Below are 18,823 nucleotides of genomic sequence, written 5' to 3' on the forward strand. Positions count from 1 at the left end.
GTTGTTGTTTTATTTTTTAACAAAGCTAATGTTGTTTATTTTTTATTTTGAATAAATTTTATGTTATTTATTAGGACAGTGAGGTGGAACAGTGCATAGACTATCAGTCTTGGAGTCAAAAAGACTCATCTTCCTGAGTTCACATCTGGCTAGCTGTGTGTTCCTTTAAAAATCACTTAATTCTCTTTGCCTCAGTTTCTTCAAATGTAAAATGAACTGGAGAACAAAATGATCAACCACTCCAGTATCTCTGTCAAGGAAACCCTAAAGTGGGGTCATGAAGAGTCAGATGTGACTGAAAAATGATTGAACAAAAATGCTATTTATTAACAGACATTTAAAATAATATTTTCAGAGGGTTTTATAATGAGTTCTGCCCAAAGTTTTGTTTATACTGAGGGTTCCATCACTAGAAAAATTTGAGAACTCTTGTCCTAGAAACTGTGTTCTAGTCCCAGTTCAGACAATTACTAGATATGTGTACCATAAGTCACTCAACTTCCTTCTAAATTAGTTACCTGATATGTAAAGTGAGGATGCTTAATAATACACTGGCTCTGCCTACCTCTTTTAAGTTGTTCTAAGGTACCAAAAAAAAAGTATTCATAAATCTTAAAGCTACAGATGTATAAATTGTTCTTCCTTCACTCTTTTCAGTCATTTTTGGCCACTTGATTATAGTTTTAGAGGCTGCTTGACCTTGGGAAACAAGTTTAGCTTGGGGGAATCCAAGCAACAGACTCCCTGCAATTATTAGCTTTGTGTCTCCCAGGGAGACGCTATGTGATCTTCTCCCTCTGCCACCATTTTCCCTCTGTGGGACCTTGAACAAGTCTCATAACTTCAGCTAATAACTTCAGTTTCCTTACCTGCAAACAAAGGGGTGTATACGTGGGTATGGACACATGCATGCAACAAGGGTCACCAAGAGACACAGTGGAATCACTGGACAAAATACATAACAATAATTCTAATGTTAAGTGGCTCTGTGGTGCCTTTTGTTAGCAAGAAGTATTTGTTTTCTCTGCATTGGCTCATGGTAAAATGATGAATTATTCCAGATCTATAGATCGATTTGGATAGAAATCATATATTTATATAGAGAGAAATCATGCCATAGAAAGCAAACAGAGGCTTTTAACTGAGCCTTTTTAATGGCTATGTAAAGGCATTTCCCAAAGGTGGGAAAACAATTGACTCAACTGGTATCATCACTGCTTCACTAGTGATTCATATTCAGAATATGGTTAAATGTATTTATTGAGAATCATTGTCAGTTTGTAATTGTGGTTTCTTGTCCTGAGTGAATAAATAGGGTTAATAGAAGGAGGCTGGTTTAAAAAAAAAGCAAATTTAACTGTGTTAAATTCCAGTCCAATATTTCTTCAGCACTTGCTATCTGTCAAAGCACTGTTTCCCCCTCCCCCTTACCTTTTCTCTTAATCAGAGAATATCTGTGGCTTGAGAGTTAAAGAGCAGAATGATAAAATTTTAGAAATGCAGGTTGTCCTTAGAGATGATCTAACCAAGCTATCCATTTATAGATTAAGGAACTATCTTAAGAGAGTGAACTGAACTGAACTGAAGTGATTTGCCAAAGACCTAAAATTAAAACCCAGAGCTCCAGTGCCACAATATTTCCATTTAAATATGGAATATATATATATTGAATGCATATATATAATATATATTCTACTATATAATATTATGTATTAAAATAATATTAATAATGTTATTATTAATACTATTAATTAATGTTAATAATAATAATAAAGCTTTTTTTCCTCCTCAGATCAGTCAATTCCAGTTGTTGGAGCAAGAAATTACTAAGCCAGTGGAGAATGACATCTCAAAGTGGAAGCCCTCTCAGAGCCTCCCCACTACAAACAGCAGTGTGGGTGCCCAGGACAGACAGCTGCTTTTTTTCTACTATGACCAATGCGATACCCATTACATCTCCCTTCTCAATGCCATTGATGCTCTCTTTAGCTGTGTCAGCTCAGCCCAGCCCCCCAGGATCTTTGTGGCGCACAGCAAGTTTGTTATCCTGAGTGCACACAAGCTGGTGTTCATTGGAGACACGCTGACAAGGCAAGTGGCAGCCCAGGAGATCCGTAACAAAGTGATGAACTCCAGTAACCAGCTGTGCGAGCAGCTTAAGAACATCGTCCTGGCCACCAAGGCGGCCGCCCTACATTACCCTAGCACACCTGCTCTGCAAGAAATGGTGCACCAAGTAACAGACTTGTCCCGAAATGCCCAGCTGTTCAAGCGTTCCTTGCTGGAGATGGCAACATTCTGAGGGGAAAGGGGGAAAGAGACTGAGGGGCCACACACTCAAACTGGAAATATTGTCTGGTTTATGTAAATGTTATCTATTTTTGTAGATATTTTATATGAAATATTTTAAATATGTTTTATGAATTAGAGAACATTCAGGGAGTTGGAGAGGTAAAATTATTATCAATCTTTGGTTCTTATATATACATTTGTGTATCTAAAATAGATATATATAAACTGTACATAGACTTGATCACATTCTCATATGTGCCTGTGGGAGCAATGTGTGTGTGTAGATATATGTATGTAACACATTCCATTAAAAACCATGAATTAAGAAGCACCTTATTATGCATCCCCAAAATACTACATCTTACAGATGACTGAATAGATAATTCTGATTGATACTCTACCGTATGCTGTAGGGGTTATACTGGATGTTTTTACCCAAGTGTTTGGGAACAAGACTATGCCCGCAAGTCACTTCCTTATAATTAACTTTCTTTTTTAGTTGAACCCTTTCCAAAATTTTCCTTCTTTCCCAGTCCTCACATCAAAATGCACTGAGTCCTCTGAGCAAGCAGATTTTGTGAACAACATATTTATAAAATGTGTGTCAAAACATGAGCTATTATTTAGGGTGCTAGGGAGGGAAGCAGCTTAGTCATTAAAGGAGGTAGGAAAAGTGTACTTAAAGGTAATTTCTGACTGAGTGGGGGTATTTCTAAGCTGAGAGGAAGCCACAATAAAGACAAGTCATATGTTTGCCCATGACTCTTTCATCTTTTGTATTAGTGAGAGTCAGCTGTGAGATTTTCCAGAGGTTTAGTATAAATTGAAAAACCCCTTTTTGCAAAAGGGACATCCATGGCATGTGTACCTCAGGTTGTAAGTATCCGTGAAAATAAAAATAAGGCACAATCTGATACACAGATTGCAAATTAATGCTTTGATAGCTGTCATCATTGCCTAGATGCTTTTTTCTAGCAAAAGGAATTAGGTGATTTCTGGGCCTGATGACTGTAGAGATTCACACCACTTTGAACAATGAAAGTCCTTGATAACCTTCCCCGATGGCTCACAACATCATCATCATTTCAAACTTAGAGCCAGTTTCAGCCTTAAGCCTCCCTCTCTGTCTTTACTACACCTCTATTGACTAACTTCATTCTGATAGGTTACAAAGACACTGAGTCACAGCATTTAAACCATAGACTGACTATAAAATTTAAATACCTCCATTACATCTTTTGGCAATAACACATACCACAAGTCTTAACAGATTCACTGGGAAGTGGGATGGAAAAAATGGGGGCAAGCAATGGTTTTATAAGTGATTACTGTTATGTATACTTATATTCTAAAGTCAAGAGGCATTTATCTAGGCTATTTCTATCCAGTGCCTTGTTCACTCTTTTTATTCTAGCCTATGTCAAAACGTGCTCTTACATTGCAATATGTGCTTTACTGAATTAAATTTACTTCTATTGAACAACCAAAATATTGGAATAGAGGATGGAATTAAGAAAGAGCAGATATGATCAGAAAGAGATAAGGTGAATTATGGAGCTTATCACAAAAATGATTTTTAAAATAGCATCTATTGTAATGTTCACAGTCATGCTCCATCAAAAGAAGAGATGGGACACAGAAAGGACATCCTACACCTGAAACAGAGGGGCTGACAACATCAACAACTTGAAAATAATCATGGCAAGAGGATATTCTTGTGGACTTTGTTCCTATTGATAGGTTGTATATTTTTTTAGGAGGTAACATATTTGTACTAAGCTACATGGTAATATTACAAGTTTTCGAAAGGAAAGCCAAGTCATTAAATCTGTATCCTTGTTTTTGCTGTCTTGTATGTAAAGACTATTTTTAAATCATTAAATTTTTTAATCTTTTTTATATCATCTAGATTTTCCTTTGCATGTTTTCTCTGCCACAGAAAGCTGACTTGGATTGACATTTCTAAGGAGGAAATTTAACTTGAGATACTTTTTTTTTCTTTCCATATTAAAGACCTCAATTTTCTGGGGTTGGGGGGAATCAAGTTTTTGTTTGTTTTGTTTTGTTTTGTACTGTTTTAATATTTCAAATTATACTTAAATCTGAAAAAAAAATGTCTCTTAGTTGGGATATATAATAAAACATCTGGAAAAACTCTTCAATTTAATTTCATTAATTTTTAAGTTCTATTATGTGTAAGGCATTGTGCTAGAAACGGACTACAAAGGCAAAAAAAAAATGGAATAGTTCTCACCTTAAAGAACTTTTCTGGGGTTTTACAATATATACATATTGTAAACATATACAGGCAGCTAGGTGGCACAGTGGAGAGAGTGCTGATTTACCTCTTTTTGAATTCAAATCTGACTTTGTACACTTATTAGCTGTGTGACCCTAAGCAAGTCATTTAACCCTGTTTGCCTCAGTTTCCTCATCTGTAAAATGAGCCGGAGAAGGAAATAGCAAACCATTCCAGTACATTGCCAAGAAAACCCCAAATGGGGTCACAAAGAGTCAAACTGAAACAACTGAACAACAACAAAAAAAAGCAGACTACTTGGATTAGAACAGAGTGAATAAGATAATATGAAATAAGACAAGAAAGGTAGGCAGAAGCCAGATAATGGAGCAGGAAATGTTTATTTTAGCAATTCTGACAGACTTGTTCCATTTTCCATTTGTTCTTCTAGTATCATATGTTCCTGGAATGATTTCACTCCACTGGGTCTTCCACTAAGGTTTTGCAAATGTCCAGATTCCAAATGAATGCTGTCTTTAACCTCTCAGGTCTCTCAGCTTGACAAGATCTTTTTGTCTTTTTCATTGTGATGACTGCTTTATATTTGTTAAGCCTCAATAGGAGATATAATAGACTGTATTAATGACTTTTCCTTTCCATTTCTCACTTCATTAATATCTTGCTTAAATAGTTCAGGCTGGAGTTAGAGTAACTGAATACATCATTTCCCTCTCATCCCTTTTAATTTTATGTCAATTTTGTTCTTTGGCTCTCTTAACACTTTAACTGTATATAGACATCTGATTCAAAATTGACACCCACATCAGTGAATAGTCATTTCCTGTCAAGATATAATCAACAACTCTAGACACGCACAACTATTTGGATAGTATAGATTAGTAGTCAGCCAACTTTTATGATCACTAAATTTCTATCAGTAAGAGATTTTTGAGTATCGCCCCTAATATAGTTATAATATTTATTCTATATGCATGTACTACTATACTAACAATTACATATATATATATATATATATAGGTGAAATAATATACATATATAGGTGAAATAAGTTTACAGAAAATGGAAAATAATATGATGATGAGATAAAGTTGAAATAAGATTTGATCTGAGAGCAAATACTAATGCCCTGAAGATTTTCTTAGTAGGGGAGTGAGCTAAACATGCATTAGGAAATGAATACATTAGGAAATTAATTTGGTCTTTATGTAGAAGATTCATTGGAGAGGGGAAAGATATTGGAATAGTTTGCCATTTCCTCATCCAGCTCATTTTACAGATGAGAAACTGAGTATACTGGGTGAATGTGCTTTGTCCAGGGTCACAGAGCTAATAAATATCTAAGGCCAGATTTGAATTCAGGAAGAAGAGTTCCTTACCCCAAGTGCAGTATTCTATCCACTGAGCCACTTAATTGTGTTCTATCTTCTTACTCACCTGTTATTGTCCTGGTGCACAGAAAGAATAGCCACGGGGTGATCTAGGGACAAAGTGGAGATCTACTCAAAGAAAATTCCCCACTGGCATTTGTGCAACTGCTGGTGGAAGACTCCCAAGATGAATTTAGGTTATAACTTCCCTGAGGATTCCACTCCAAGGCAAAAAGGAAGACAATAAAAGTTTGTACCACCAAGGAGGAGATAGGGATGGAGAAGGTGGGGTGGATAACAGGTGAAGATGGTGATGTGGTTGTATTAGATACAAGACCTATGACTAGTTATGGCAGTAAGGGAAGGATGTCACTCATCTCCCCACTTTCTTCTTGATTGATCAAAAACCCTTTGGAATCATGGTAGGAGTCTACCAGGGTTCTAGACTCCTACTTTGGAAACCACTGGTTTAATTACATCTGAATCTCAAACCATTTCCAATCCAGACTGCTACAGTCAGGCCCATTTCTGCTATTCATGTGAATTTCAATCATTTCTGCAATTTTCATTCCTGAGCATATATGAAGAAAAATAAAATATAAAAGTCAAATCAAATTAAATCAAAATGTAGAAAAATCTTGACACTGATATTAGCTTTGTGAACTTAAGCAAATTATTTTCCTTTTCTCAATCTCAGCATCTTTATCTTTAAAATGAAATCTCTGAGGTCCCTTCCATCTCTACATTCTGTAAGTTCTAACCTTAAATTTGATTTAACAAATAGTTTTAAGGATGAGTATGAAGTGGACTTGTCTAGAAGTCAAGTAAGAAACAAAATATACATATGACATGTTTCTTCCTCGATAAACTCTATCCATGGTATATTGTTGTTCAGTCACATTTGACTATTACTCCATGTCCTATACTATCCATGGGGTTTTCTTGGAAAATATACTGTAGTAGCTTGCCATTTCCTTCTCAATTGGATTGAAACAAACCAGGTTAATTAAGTGACTTACCCAAAGTCACACAGCTAGTGTCTGAAGTTAAATTTGAACTCAGGTCTTCCTGACCCCAGATATAGAGTTCTATCCACTGAGCCATCTAGCTGCCTCTTTATGCATAGTCTGCTAAAATGAAATGTTATATATTTAATTCTAATGTATAAGAGCTTCATAAAAAGTACCCAAAAGGTCTGGAGACATACATGCATATACATATATGAGGGTGTGTGTGTGTGTATATATATATATATATATATATATATATATATATACACACACACACACACACACACATATATATATGTATATAAAATGTTGTTATAGAGAAAAGAATCAGGGAAGTTTTCATGGGATTGTTTTGAGGAAAAAGATAATATAATTCAAAGTGTAACCTCTCCATCCCTTCATCCCACTCATAGTGGGTGACTTCTCTTTCACCAGTCACTGCCCTGGAGCAGCTGACAACTCCTCCATGAAGGAGGAGTCTTTTGAGTTGAACTTTAAAAGACAGATAGGAATTAGACAACCATGGGAGAACTGGGACAAGGGTATTCCAGGCCTAAAATATTGTGAGTAAAGGAACAGAGGAGGGAAAGCTCAGGCTTGAACTTGATTTGGTAAGGCAGTGGGAAGCATTGCCTATTGAGCAATGGAGTGGCCTGATCATACCTGGCAATACTAAAAGGATAAATTGGAGGGTGGAGAAGATGGAAAATGGAAGATTAGGGAGCTTTTGTAATAGACCAGGTGGGTGAAAAGGAAGGCCTGTATTAGCTTGGTAGGAGTAGAAATAGAGAAGAGAGCAGATGTGAGAGATATCATAATGGTAAACTTGAAGGATTTGGGTAACCTATTGGGTGAAAGATACCCAAAAGAAAGAGCCAAAAATAACATCAGCATTTTGAATATTAAAGACTACATGGATAAAGGTTCTATAGATAAAACAGTGAAATAGAAATGAAGAGCTAGTCTGAGAGGAAAGATAATATCTATGATCTTGGACATGTTAAACCATGAAAAAATTCAATTCAGCAAACATTTATTAAATACCCACTACATAGTGCATCAGATGCCAAGCCCTGGAAATGCAAAGACAAAATCAGAACAGTTCCTACCTTTAAGATCTTATAATCTATTGTGAAAAACTATGTGAGCACAGAGAAAGAAATAAAAAGTACCCTCTCAGCTTTCCCCCAATTCAAACTTCAGAGCTGAATCCCCCAAGGGCAATTACTCTAGGTTCAAGATATTCTGTGGGTACATACTCTTAAAACTACATAGCTCACAAGCCCAAACTGGTATGTTTGCCTTTAATAAATAGCCAATTGACATAATTAACTAAAAGCAAAGGCATTTATTACAATAGCATTGAATGAACAAAACTCCCCCCTCCATTAACTTGGGGCACACACTTCCACAAATATGGGGTCAATAGGAAGCATGAGGACCCACAGGGAGTATAATAGTGAAGAGATACACACATTTATGGAGCACATGTGACCATGGCAATTCAGCCCCTGGCACTTCATGTTGTCCTCGTGCTGCTTCCTCTGGATGCCATATTTCCACTGGGCAGGTCACTCAGCTGGACTCCCTTGGCCAGCTTTACTTCTTAGCTCAATTCTTGCAGGGTTTCAACTCACAAAGAGAAAGCTAGCTTGGATTAACTGTTCCTAAGAGCAAATAACTTGATGCTTCTTGCATGGTATCACTTGCTTCCATAAAAGGCCCTCTAGTTCCCTTAATAAAATACTTCTTGCCACCTCCTAAAGGCATAGATACTTCTGTACACTGGTTCATCAGAATCTGAAAGAAATGGATTCTTTATAAGGTAATGAATGAGCCACTACCAGTTTCCTGCCCTTTATAATCTTCAGATTGGCCACTCAGGGTATAAGCCACTCAAATTGTCAAGTCCAAGTTGTGGAGGCAACCATTCAATGTCTTAAAAGGGCAAAACCTTAACACCTCATTTCCTCTATCACCAGCCCATTATATTCTATAATTTCATCAATTGGTTTAGGAGAACACTTGTCTCCTATACAATACATATATACAAATACAAATAAATACAAAATATATACAAAAGAAAGTAAATAAAAAATAATTGGGGAGGCGATACTAGCAACTAGGGGAAAGAGAATCAGGAAGAGTGTCACATAAAAGGGTTCAACTAGACATCCATTTAGGAATATCCACTAGGCAGTTAAGTAGTAAGAAATTATGGGAAGCCTATGTGGGTACACCGGACAGAGCCCAGCCTGGACTCAGAAAGGCCTAGTTAAGCCAAATGATTAGGACAAAGTCCAAGTCTAGGTCTCTACTCAGTCAGCCATCATATAATTCCACTACAGAAGTACCTGGATCCTCCAAGGACCAAACAACCTTTTAAAGGGAAGGAGCTGCTGTATACAGCATACTGAATATTGTTTTTGTTCAGTCCTTTTAGTTGTGTCTGATTCTTTATGACTCCATTTGGGGTTTTCTTGGCAAAAATACTGGAATGTTTACCATTTCCTTCTCTAGCTTATTTTAAAAATAATTTGGCAATTTGGATATTGAGGCAAACAGGGTGAAATAACTTGCCCAGAATTACACAGCTAGTACTGAACATAGAGGTAGGAAAAGACCAAGAGGGACATAAATCTAATAATGACCGACAGGGCCTACTGTCTATAAGGCTGTTTTCAAGTCACCTCAATTCCTACAAGCTCTTAACATGTGGGTACAAGTTTCTCTTGTAGTTAGATGAAAGAGAAAGAATTGCAATAATTAGAGACTAGTCTACAAGGGAATGAAAACCTCCAACAAGGCAACTAAAACAATTCTACCCAGTAGATTCATCATCTTTCATCTTGCCATTTCCCATTAGCAGCCTCTAAAACAAACTCCTAAATTCAGCCTATGAAAAACTTGAACTTACAAGATAATTTAAATCACTTTACAATAGATATATTTAAGTGACCTGTGCATTTGTTGAAGTATTTGCATCTTTGTGGACAACTTTCCAAAGTATAGCCAACCATGATGTTATATAAAACTTTACAATCAGTTTTCTGTTATTACTAACAGTCAGCTTACCATCAAACATCAAACATCACATAGATCTTATTATCCTAAACTATTTTATAAGCCTCTTTTATGAAAAAAAAAGGGCTACCATGATTTCTTTAGAAAATCACCAATTGTTATGACCCAAACCCCTATTAAAGGAATTTAATGTTTACTTGAACAATGATCAGAAGTAGAACCTTGTAAACACTGAGGACAATGTTACCACCAAATTTCTCCATTTTTAAAATGGCTATTCCAACTGATCCCCCAATCCCAAAAGCTAAGGAAAATGGACACTGGGGTTATAGAAGGATATAAAAATAGAAATGAATGGCTTGCCTTCTGGCAATACATTCTGACTGTCTGTCTAGACACCTAATCGACACACCAGAAAAGAGTCTAAGATTTGACAAAAGAAGATTTTTATGGGAGCTCCCTAATTGTGTTTACAAAAGGAAAACCAACAAGCCAAGGAAACAGAACACAGGACCTGCTATTGTCTTTGAAAAATAGTAATAACAAACTTCATTGGGGGAGGAGATGTTTTGAAGAGGAACTCATGTATTTCTCTGCTAGAGAAGTCCTGAGTATTTGTAGTTCCCAGGCCCTTGTGAATCTTGGAAGGGGCCCCAAAGGTATTTTATTTCCCTGCCAGACAGATGACTGAGGGACAGAAAAGGCTGCTGACTTTTGGGTACTTATGGACACTACACATAGGTAACCCCTAAAATATTCCAATGGTTTTCATTTATAATTCTAGAGCAGTGCACAATATGTGAAGGGTGTAAATTCTCTAGAATGGAAAAAGGAAAACCTTCATAGTCATTCCCATTTCCCCTTCTCCTTGAATTGCAATCAGGTAGAAAAATGAAAGGGATTGAAAGTCAAGAAGCAGGAATTATGGCCTCAGATATGCCATTAATTTCCTGTGTGGTCATATAAATACAAAATACTAAAGAAATAAAGAAAGAGAAAGAATAGAGAAGGAGGAAGAGGCAGAGATAGAAACAAAGGGATAGAGAGAGACAGAGAGAGAGACAGAGAGAGGAAGAAACAGAGACTGAGAGAAAGAGACAGAGAAAGACAGAGAGAGGAAGAAACAGAGACTGAGAGAAAGAGACAGAGAAAGACAGAGAGAAAAAGAGAGAGAGAAAGAGAGAGAGAGAGAGAAAGAGAGAGAGAGAGAGAAGGAGAGAGAGAGAGAGAAGGAGAGAGAGAGAGAAGGAGAGAGAGAGAGAGAGAGAGAGAGAGAGAGAGAGAGAATCGAGACACCCAGAGAGAAAGAGACAGAGAGAGACAGAGTGAGACAGACACAAAGAGGCAGAGACACACAGAGAGAGAGAGAGGGACGAAGTGTCAGAGACAAAAAGAGATGGAAGAGACAGAGACAGATAGACAGAGAGACAGAGAGACAGAGAGTGCATTTAATAATAATATTAGTATAACACTTGAAGGTTTGCAAAACAATTTTTAAAAATTTATTTTATCTTTACAACAATCCTGGAAGGTGGGTGCTATTATCTCCATTTTAGAGATAAGGAAACTGAGTCACAAAGGTTAAGTGACTTGCCTAGAGTAATATGTCACCTTGTTGTAACTACTAAGTACTTGCTATGTACTGGTTACTATGCTCAATTCTAAGCAAACAAATATAACCAGTTTCTGCCTTCGAGATATTTATATCTACTGAGGCAGACAATATGTGTGTATACATATATGTATTTAAAGACTGTATCTGTATATGTGTATAATAAAGTATATATATACATACACATAGAGAGACATATTAAAAGAATTATTTCTCTCATATTACTAGGTCCTTTGTCTTGATTGTCCCTAGAGCCAGGGGTAATCTGGGAGTTAAAGTGACAAAATCAAAGTCACATTTCCTCAGCCCCTAATTAGAATAGATCTGTCTCTTATTGTAATATTCATTCTCATTAATTGTTGAACCAATCAGAGGTGACTGCCACTTGTAGGGAACATTTATTCTTCCAAGAGCATATAAGAATCAAGAGGCCACTATGATGGGTCTTCGATTCATGAAAGATTATCAAACAACCAACTTGTTTATTAATTATTTGCTAGCCATAATTAACAAAATGATTAGTTGCCCAGAAATTATGTCTCTTAAACTTCTCAACTCATCACAGTATGTGTATAAAAGTAAATATATATCTTCATATCAATTTGAGCTCAATTCTTGACTCTCCAGATTTTTCCTCCATGCCACAGTAGCCTTCTCACCCTAGAAATTCACTTTGTCCTTCTTGTCTCCTCACCTGTTCTGGCCTTCTCACACTGGAAGGACAGACACTCTCTTGCCTTCTCTTCCACTAACTGGTCAGTTCCTTTCAAACTCCCCATTTTAAGGAAAATGTCAAAGTCAGCCATGTCGTAATGGTTTTTGTGGTTCCACTCACAGTTTCATTCTCACCCCTTTCAGCTTCCTGTTATGAGTTGTCTTTCCCCATTAGAATGTAACTTCCTTGAGGTCAGGGATTGTCTTTCTCTCTGCTTGTATTTATATTTGCAGAACTCAGCATAATGCTATTAAGAATGTTTGTTGTTCAACAATACTATATGATGATCAATTCTGATGGACGGGGCCATCTTCAATAATGAGATGAACCAAATCAGTTCCAATAGAGCAGTAATGAACTGAACCAGCTACACCTAGCGAAAGAACTCTGGGAGATGACTGAACCATTACAAAGAATTCCCAATCCCTCTATTTTTGTCTGCCTGCATTTTTGATTTTCTTCACAGGCTAATAGTACACTATTTCAAACTCCGATTCTTTTTGTACAGCAAAATAACTGTTAGGACATGTATGCTTATATTGTATTTAATTTATACTTTAATATACTTAACATGTATTGGTCAACCTGCCATCAGGAGGAGGGAATGGGGGAAAGGAGGGGAAAAACTGGAACAAAAGGTTTGGCAATTGTCAATGCTGTAAAATTACCCATGTATATAACTTGTAAATAAAAAGCTATAAAAAAAAAAAGAATGTTTATTGTTGTTATGTCATTTTCAGTCATGTTCAACTTTTCATGATCCCATTTGGGGTTTTCTTGGCAAAAATACTAGTGGTTTGCCATTTCCTTCTCTAGGTCATTTTATGGATGAAGAAACTGAGGCAAACAGGATTAAGTGACTTGCCTGGGGTCACACAGCTGGGAAGTACCATATTAATCAATAAAAATTTATTAAAAGTTCACTCTGTGATTACTGTGAATTAAATTATTATTGTGAATTAAAATCTCAGGTCTTCCTGACTATGGCTCCAGCATTCTATCCATTGCCCATTAAACACACAATGTACTTTTAATAAAGTTTTGTTGATTCAACATAGTATTTGACATGGGAAAGAACACTGACCTAATGACGGGGAGGAAGAGGGCTGAAGAAGACTTCATGAAGGAAATGACATTTGAACTGACCCTTGAAGGAAGATAAGAATTCTGAAAGCAGAACTGAGAAAAGAATACATTCCAAGCCTGAGGGGAGAGATTACATGAATGCATAGAGATGGTAGATATTATGTTGAATTCAAGAAACAGATAGTAAATCCAGTTCAGCTGGAACATAGAATCCATGAAAGGAAATGATATGAGATAAGGCCAAAGAATGGGTTGGGGTAAGACTTTAGGGGACCATAAATGCCAGGACCATAAATGCCAGGACCATAAATGCCAGGACCATAAATGGTTTTTATCTTTTCCTAGACCAAATGAAAATCACTAAAGGTTTATAAAATGAGGAGTATTTAGGTGGCTTTGTGCAATATTGTAGGCAATGTGTGTATATGTATATATGTGAGTATGTCTCTGTGTGTGAGAGAGAAAAAGACAGAGAGAGACAGAAGACTGGTTAGATAGATAGGTAGACAGACAGACAGACAGACAGAGGCAGAGAGACAGAAGGCTGGTTAGATATATGGATAGGTAGATAGATAGATAGATAGACAGACAGACAGAGAGACAGAGACAGACAGAGGCAGAGAGACAGAAGGCTAGTTAGTTAGATAGATAGATAAATAGATACAGAGAAACAGAAGGTTGGTGAGAGAGAAAGAGAGAGGGGGAGACATGATGTATGAACAGACAGACAGATTGATTGATAAATAGACAGCATAATCATTTGTCTGGTAATAAGCCTCTCTGAATTTAGTAAGACCAATTCTTAAATTTATAATTCATTTTCAAGCCTACTGCATACTTGGCCAAATTAGTAGTACAATGTTTCTGGAGTCAGGAAGACCAGAGTTCAAATCCTCAAATACTTACTAGCCATTTAATTTATGACTCTGGACAAGTCACTATACTCTGTTTGCCTCTGTTGCCTAATCTGTAAAATGAACTAAAGGAGGAAATGGCAAACCTCTCCAATACTTTTGCCAAGAAAACTCCAAAAAGGGTCATGATGAGTAGAACATAGCTGAAAATATCTTAACAACAATACTTGAAAAACTTCCTAATCTGACAGGGGAATTCTAGGAGCATTCTAGGAGCAGAGCATTCAAGGACTTAGGGTCCTCATCATACTACTATGAGGCTTTGGAGAAGGCTTCTAGTGGATAGTAAACACACTGGACATAAAGCTTTAAATATAAGAAAGAAATTATCAACAAATTAAACTAAAAAAAATACTTCCTTTGTGATTCCATTCTCTGAAAACATTGTTTCACAAAAACAAACTATCAAAACAATGAAAAGTACTGTGTTATGGTTTGTTGTTGTTCATTCACTTCAGTAATATCCTATTTTTCTTGATCCCAAGAAAGTTTTCTTGGCAAAGATATTGAAATCTAGCTGGGGCTAGATTTGATTCAATTCTTCTTGACTGTAGACCCAGTGCTTTATCCTCTGGGCCACTTAACTGCCCTTGTGTTATGAAAATGACTACTAATGTTGAAGTCAGAGATAGCTTCCTTATAAGGAAGGCCCTTATTTTTAGTAGTTTCTAAAGAATTACCTCAAAATCTGGACTTTCTTGTTCTTAGTACAAATTTGAAAGGGGTAATGGGAAGCGGTATTTTTAACTACATTCATTCTCTTTTTCTTTGGAAGTTTCTCTTCAGCAGTTTTCTCACTGAAAATGTCTCTATCCGGTGGTCTTCTACTCTGACTGGTGGTAACCATGATTTCATGAGAGGCCCAGGCCATCCATCCCTTCCCTTCATCCTTCCATCCATTCACTTCACTCCTGACTCTGCTCATGAATCTCCAAACTTTTCCACCTCTTTGCCAACAGCATGAGAAACTCCCTCCTTCCCCCTTTCTAATCTCCTATTATATGTTGTCTTCTCCAAAGCACAAGCTTCTTGAGAATAAAGTTTGTCTCTTGCTGTAATGTATGTTCCCAACATTCAACATCATGTCAGTAAGAATGATAGTTGCCTTAGCCGTCTATCTGTTCATTTATGAGCAACAGAGAGTGTGGGGAAATGAGCTTTTCTATTCAAAAAGGCATTAAAACTGTTTCCCCACCAAAGTGGCTCAATGGGAAGCACCAAGATTTCTGCATGGAATGAAAAGTGATTTGGGATACTCCATTATTTAGACTTTCTAATGTTTTAATATGTAACATAAAGTCCCTTTTTAACTTACCAGAACCCTGACAACAATCATTGTTCCTCTCTTATTGCTAAGGAAAACTCAAAAGGTATCTTATACTATATCAGGGGCAAGGAGAAAAACAAATAAATAGTAAGTGAATGAATAAATATTAACAATGGCTAGCCTTTATATAGCATTTAAGGTTTGCAAAGGACTTTACAAACATTATCTCATTTTAGCCTCACAACAACACTGTAAGGTAGGAGTTATTATTATTCCCATTTTACAGATGCAGAAACTGAGGTAGATAGTAATTAAGTGACTTGCCCAGGTTCAGAAAGCTAGTAAGTATGGGAGGTTGGATTTGAAAACTTTTATCTCAAAAAAAAATGAAAAAGAAAAGATAAGGAAGGACTAGTTAATCTATTTTCCACCTCTGGGACTTTGGGCGAATCATTTAAATTTCTGTTTCCTCATTTGAAGGCTTGGACTTCATGACTCTTGAGATCTCTTCTACTCTAAAATATATAATTCTATGAAATGCACTTAGTAAACATCCAATGAATTCCCTTGAAGTAATGATCACTAAGACACAACATGGGTTCATCAAGAACAGGTCATGACAGACTAACTTCATGACCTTTTTTTGGCAGGTTTACTCAGGTAGTAGGCTGGAGAATTATTATGGAAATGGTCTACCAAGATTTCAACAATCTTTGATAGAGTCTCTCATTCTATCCTTGAAGACAGACTGGAAATATGTAAGCTTATTAAGTGGCAGCTGAGTGACTCAGTAGGAAGACCTGAGTTCTAAACTTACCTTAGAAACTTACTGAAATAACCAGCAGGGTGAATACAGAAAGGCTTGGAGAGACTTACATGAACTGATGCTAAGTGAAATGAGCAGGACCAGGAGATCATTATATACCTCAACAACAATACTGTATGAGGATGTATTCTGATGGAAGTGGATTTCTTTGACAAAGAGAAGATCTAACTCAGTTTCAATTGATCAATGATGGACAGAAGCAGCTACACCCAAAGAAAGAACACTGGGAAATGAATGTAAACTGCTTGCATTTTTGTCTTTCTTCCCAGGTTATTTTTACCTTCTGAATCCAATTCTTCCGGTGCAACAAGAGAACTGATCGGTTCTGCACACATATATTGTATCCAAGATCTACTGTAAACTATGTAACATGTATAGGACTGCTTGCCATATGGGGGAAGGGGTGGAGGGAGGGAGGGGAAAAACCGGAACAGAAGTGAGTGCAAGGGATAATGTTGTAAAAAATTACCCTGGCATGGGTTCTGGCAATAAAAAGTTATAATTATTAAAAAGAAAGAAAGAAAGAAAGAAAGAAAGAAAGAAAGAAAGAAAGAAAGAAAGAAAGAAAGAAAGAAAGAAAGAAAGAAACTTACTAGCTGTGTGATATTGAACAAGTCTCTTAACCTTGATTAACCTCAGTTTCTTTATCTGTAAAATGGGGATAAGAATAACCCCTACATAATCGACATCATCATCACTAGCATTTATATGACTTCTATTCTGAGATAACATAAATAAAGCACTTTGCAAACCTTAAAGGGTTATATGAATGCTAGCTATTATCAGATGATAGCATAGGGTGGTCATGACAGCTGTCTTCAAGAATATGAAGAGTTGTCCTAGAAAAGAAAGAAAAAAAAAGAAAGAAAGAAAAGTCTTCTCCTGTTTGATTTCAGTGGCCTAAACTAGGTAGAAGTTGTAAATAAAGGCTTGATAGTAGGGAAAAAAACTTCCTAACAATTTTATCTATGTGAAGCTGCCTCATGACACAACAGGGGCTCCCTCATAGGAATTCTTCAAGCAAAGGCTCAATGATCATTTGTCAGCTCTGCTTTGGTGAGACATTTTTTTTAGGTTATTCATTTATACTACACGGCTTCTGGGAGCCTTTCCAACTCTGAAATTTTGTTGTAAAAGTGTCCTAAAAACCCTTTTCAGGACATTTCTTACCATCTTTGCACATGAAATAACCAGCAGTTTATTATAGCAGGTAGAGGAGGCAATTTTGCCTTCCTGCCCCCAACTCCTACCCCCCAGCTTTGCAGTACTTCTATGCCTTAAGCCCACTCACTCATCAACATGGGAAAATGGTGGAGTCATAAGAGTTTGAAAACTAGGGAACCACAATTTCACAATTATTGAGCAAATGACCATTAGCTAGCTTATCATTTAGTTGTCAAACATTGACATCAGGAGATATAAGGAAAGGTCACCAAAAGCTCTGCTAAGGTTTCTAACAGAAGGATTTCTGTTTGGTGAGAACAACATAAAAATATCCCAAGATGAAAGTCATCCTGAAGCTTTAAAAATGTGAGTTTGTCCTTCTATACAGATGCCCTGTGACCATATATGCTCTCTATAATCATTCTATATATGCATCTTCAAGTTCCTTACCTGTGTGTCCTTCCATGAATGCTCCCCACATATATCTACTTATCCTAAAGATGTTGGGTGTATTGTGGAAAAGCTTAATGTAGGTTTATAGTGGAAATGCTTTGTTGGTATTTGTATTTATTCTGCTATTCCTCTAAATGCCTTTGATTTCATTTAACACTGTCCTCCTTCCTGATCACTACAGGTAAATATATCAGCTGGGACTTATTCATCTATAATTTTAGGAGATGAGGACACATAGAATCCCTTGAACCTGGAGTAAGCATTCCTTGAAGGACCCACCCAAAGAGTTGGGAGCCACTACCAGGTGTCACACTGTGACTTTGGAATAACCAAACTTGATGGGTAGCAATGAAAGCTGTCTTTATTGGAAGGGATGTCATGTGGAAGAGGCATTATATTTATTCCACTTCACTCAGCAGAACTTGGAAGACAAGATTTAAAGTTGGAAGACATTTGGAGCTCTAGTTCAATCTCCTTATTTTGCAGTTGAGGGTCGATGAACAATGTAAAAATATAGAGAAGCAAATTTTAAATGTAAATAAACAAGGAAGGCCTTCCTAATAATTTTTGTTGTTGTTCCATCTTGCCCAGCTCTTCTGACCCCATTTGGGGTTTTCTCAGCAAAGATACTGGATACTGTCATTTACTCCTCCAGATCACTTTACAGATGAAGAAACTGACCCAAACTTGCCCAGGTTCACACAGCTAATAAGTGTTTCAGGTCACATTTGAACTCAGGATAATGAGTCTTCCTGATTCTAGGCTTGGCACTCTTTCCACAAAGCCACCTAGGTGCCACCCTAATAATTAGAACTCTCCAAAATGAGAAAACA

General features: G+C 36.7%; 1 protein-coding gene across 2 annotated transcripts in view; it reads left to right on the plus strand.

The window, feature by feature from the left end:
- The window catches only part of NEDD9 (neural precursor cell expressed, developmentally down-regulated 9), a 139,730-nt gene extending 135,280 nt beyond the window's left edge, over nucleotides 1-4,450 (plus strand). For both annotated transcript variants that reach the window (XM_012541649.3, XM_003760176.3), the window contains exon 7: nucleotides 1,793-4,450. In XM_012541649.3, coding sequence (XP_012397103.1) covers nucleotides 1,793-2,302 — 510 coding nt within the window. In that variant the 3' untranslated portion in view covers nucleotides 2,303-4,450. The remainder of the gene's footprint in view (nucleotides 1-1,792) is intronic.
- Nucleotides 4,451-18,823: the final 14,373 nt, after the last annotated feature.

Source organism: Sarcophilus harrisii, chromosome 1 (genome assembly GCF_902635505.1).
Source record: "Sarcophilus harrisii chromosome 1, mSarHar1.11, whole genome shotgun sequence".
Classification (NCBI taxonomy): Eukaryota; Metazoa; Chordata; class Mammalia; order Dasyuromorphia; family Dasyuridae; genus Sarcophilus; species Sarcophilus harrisii.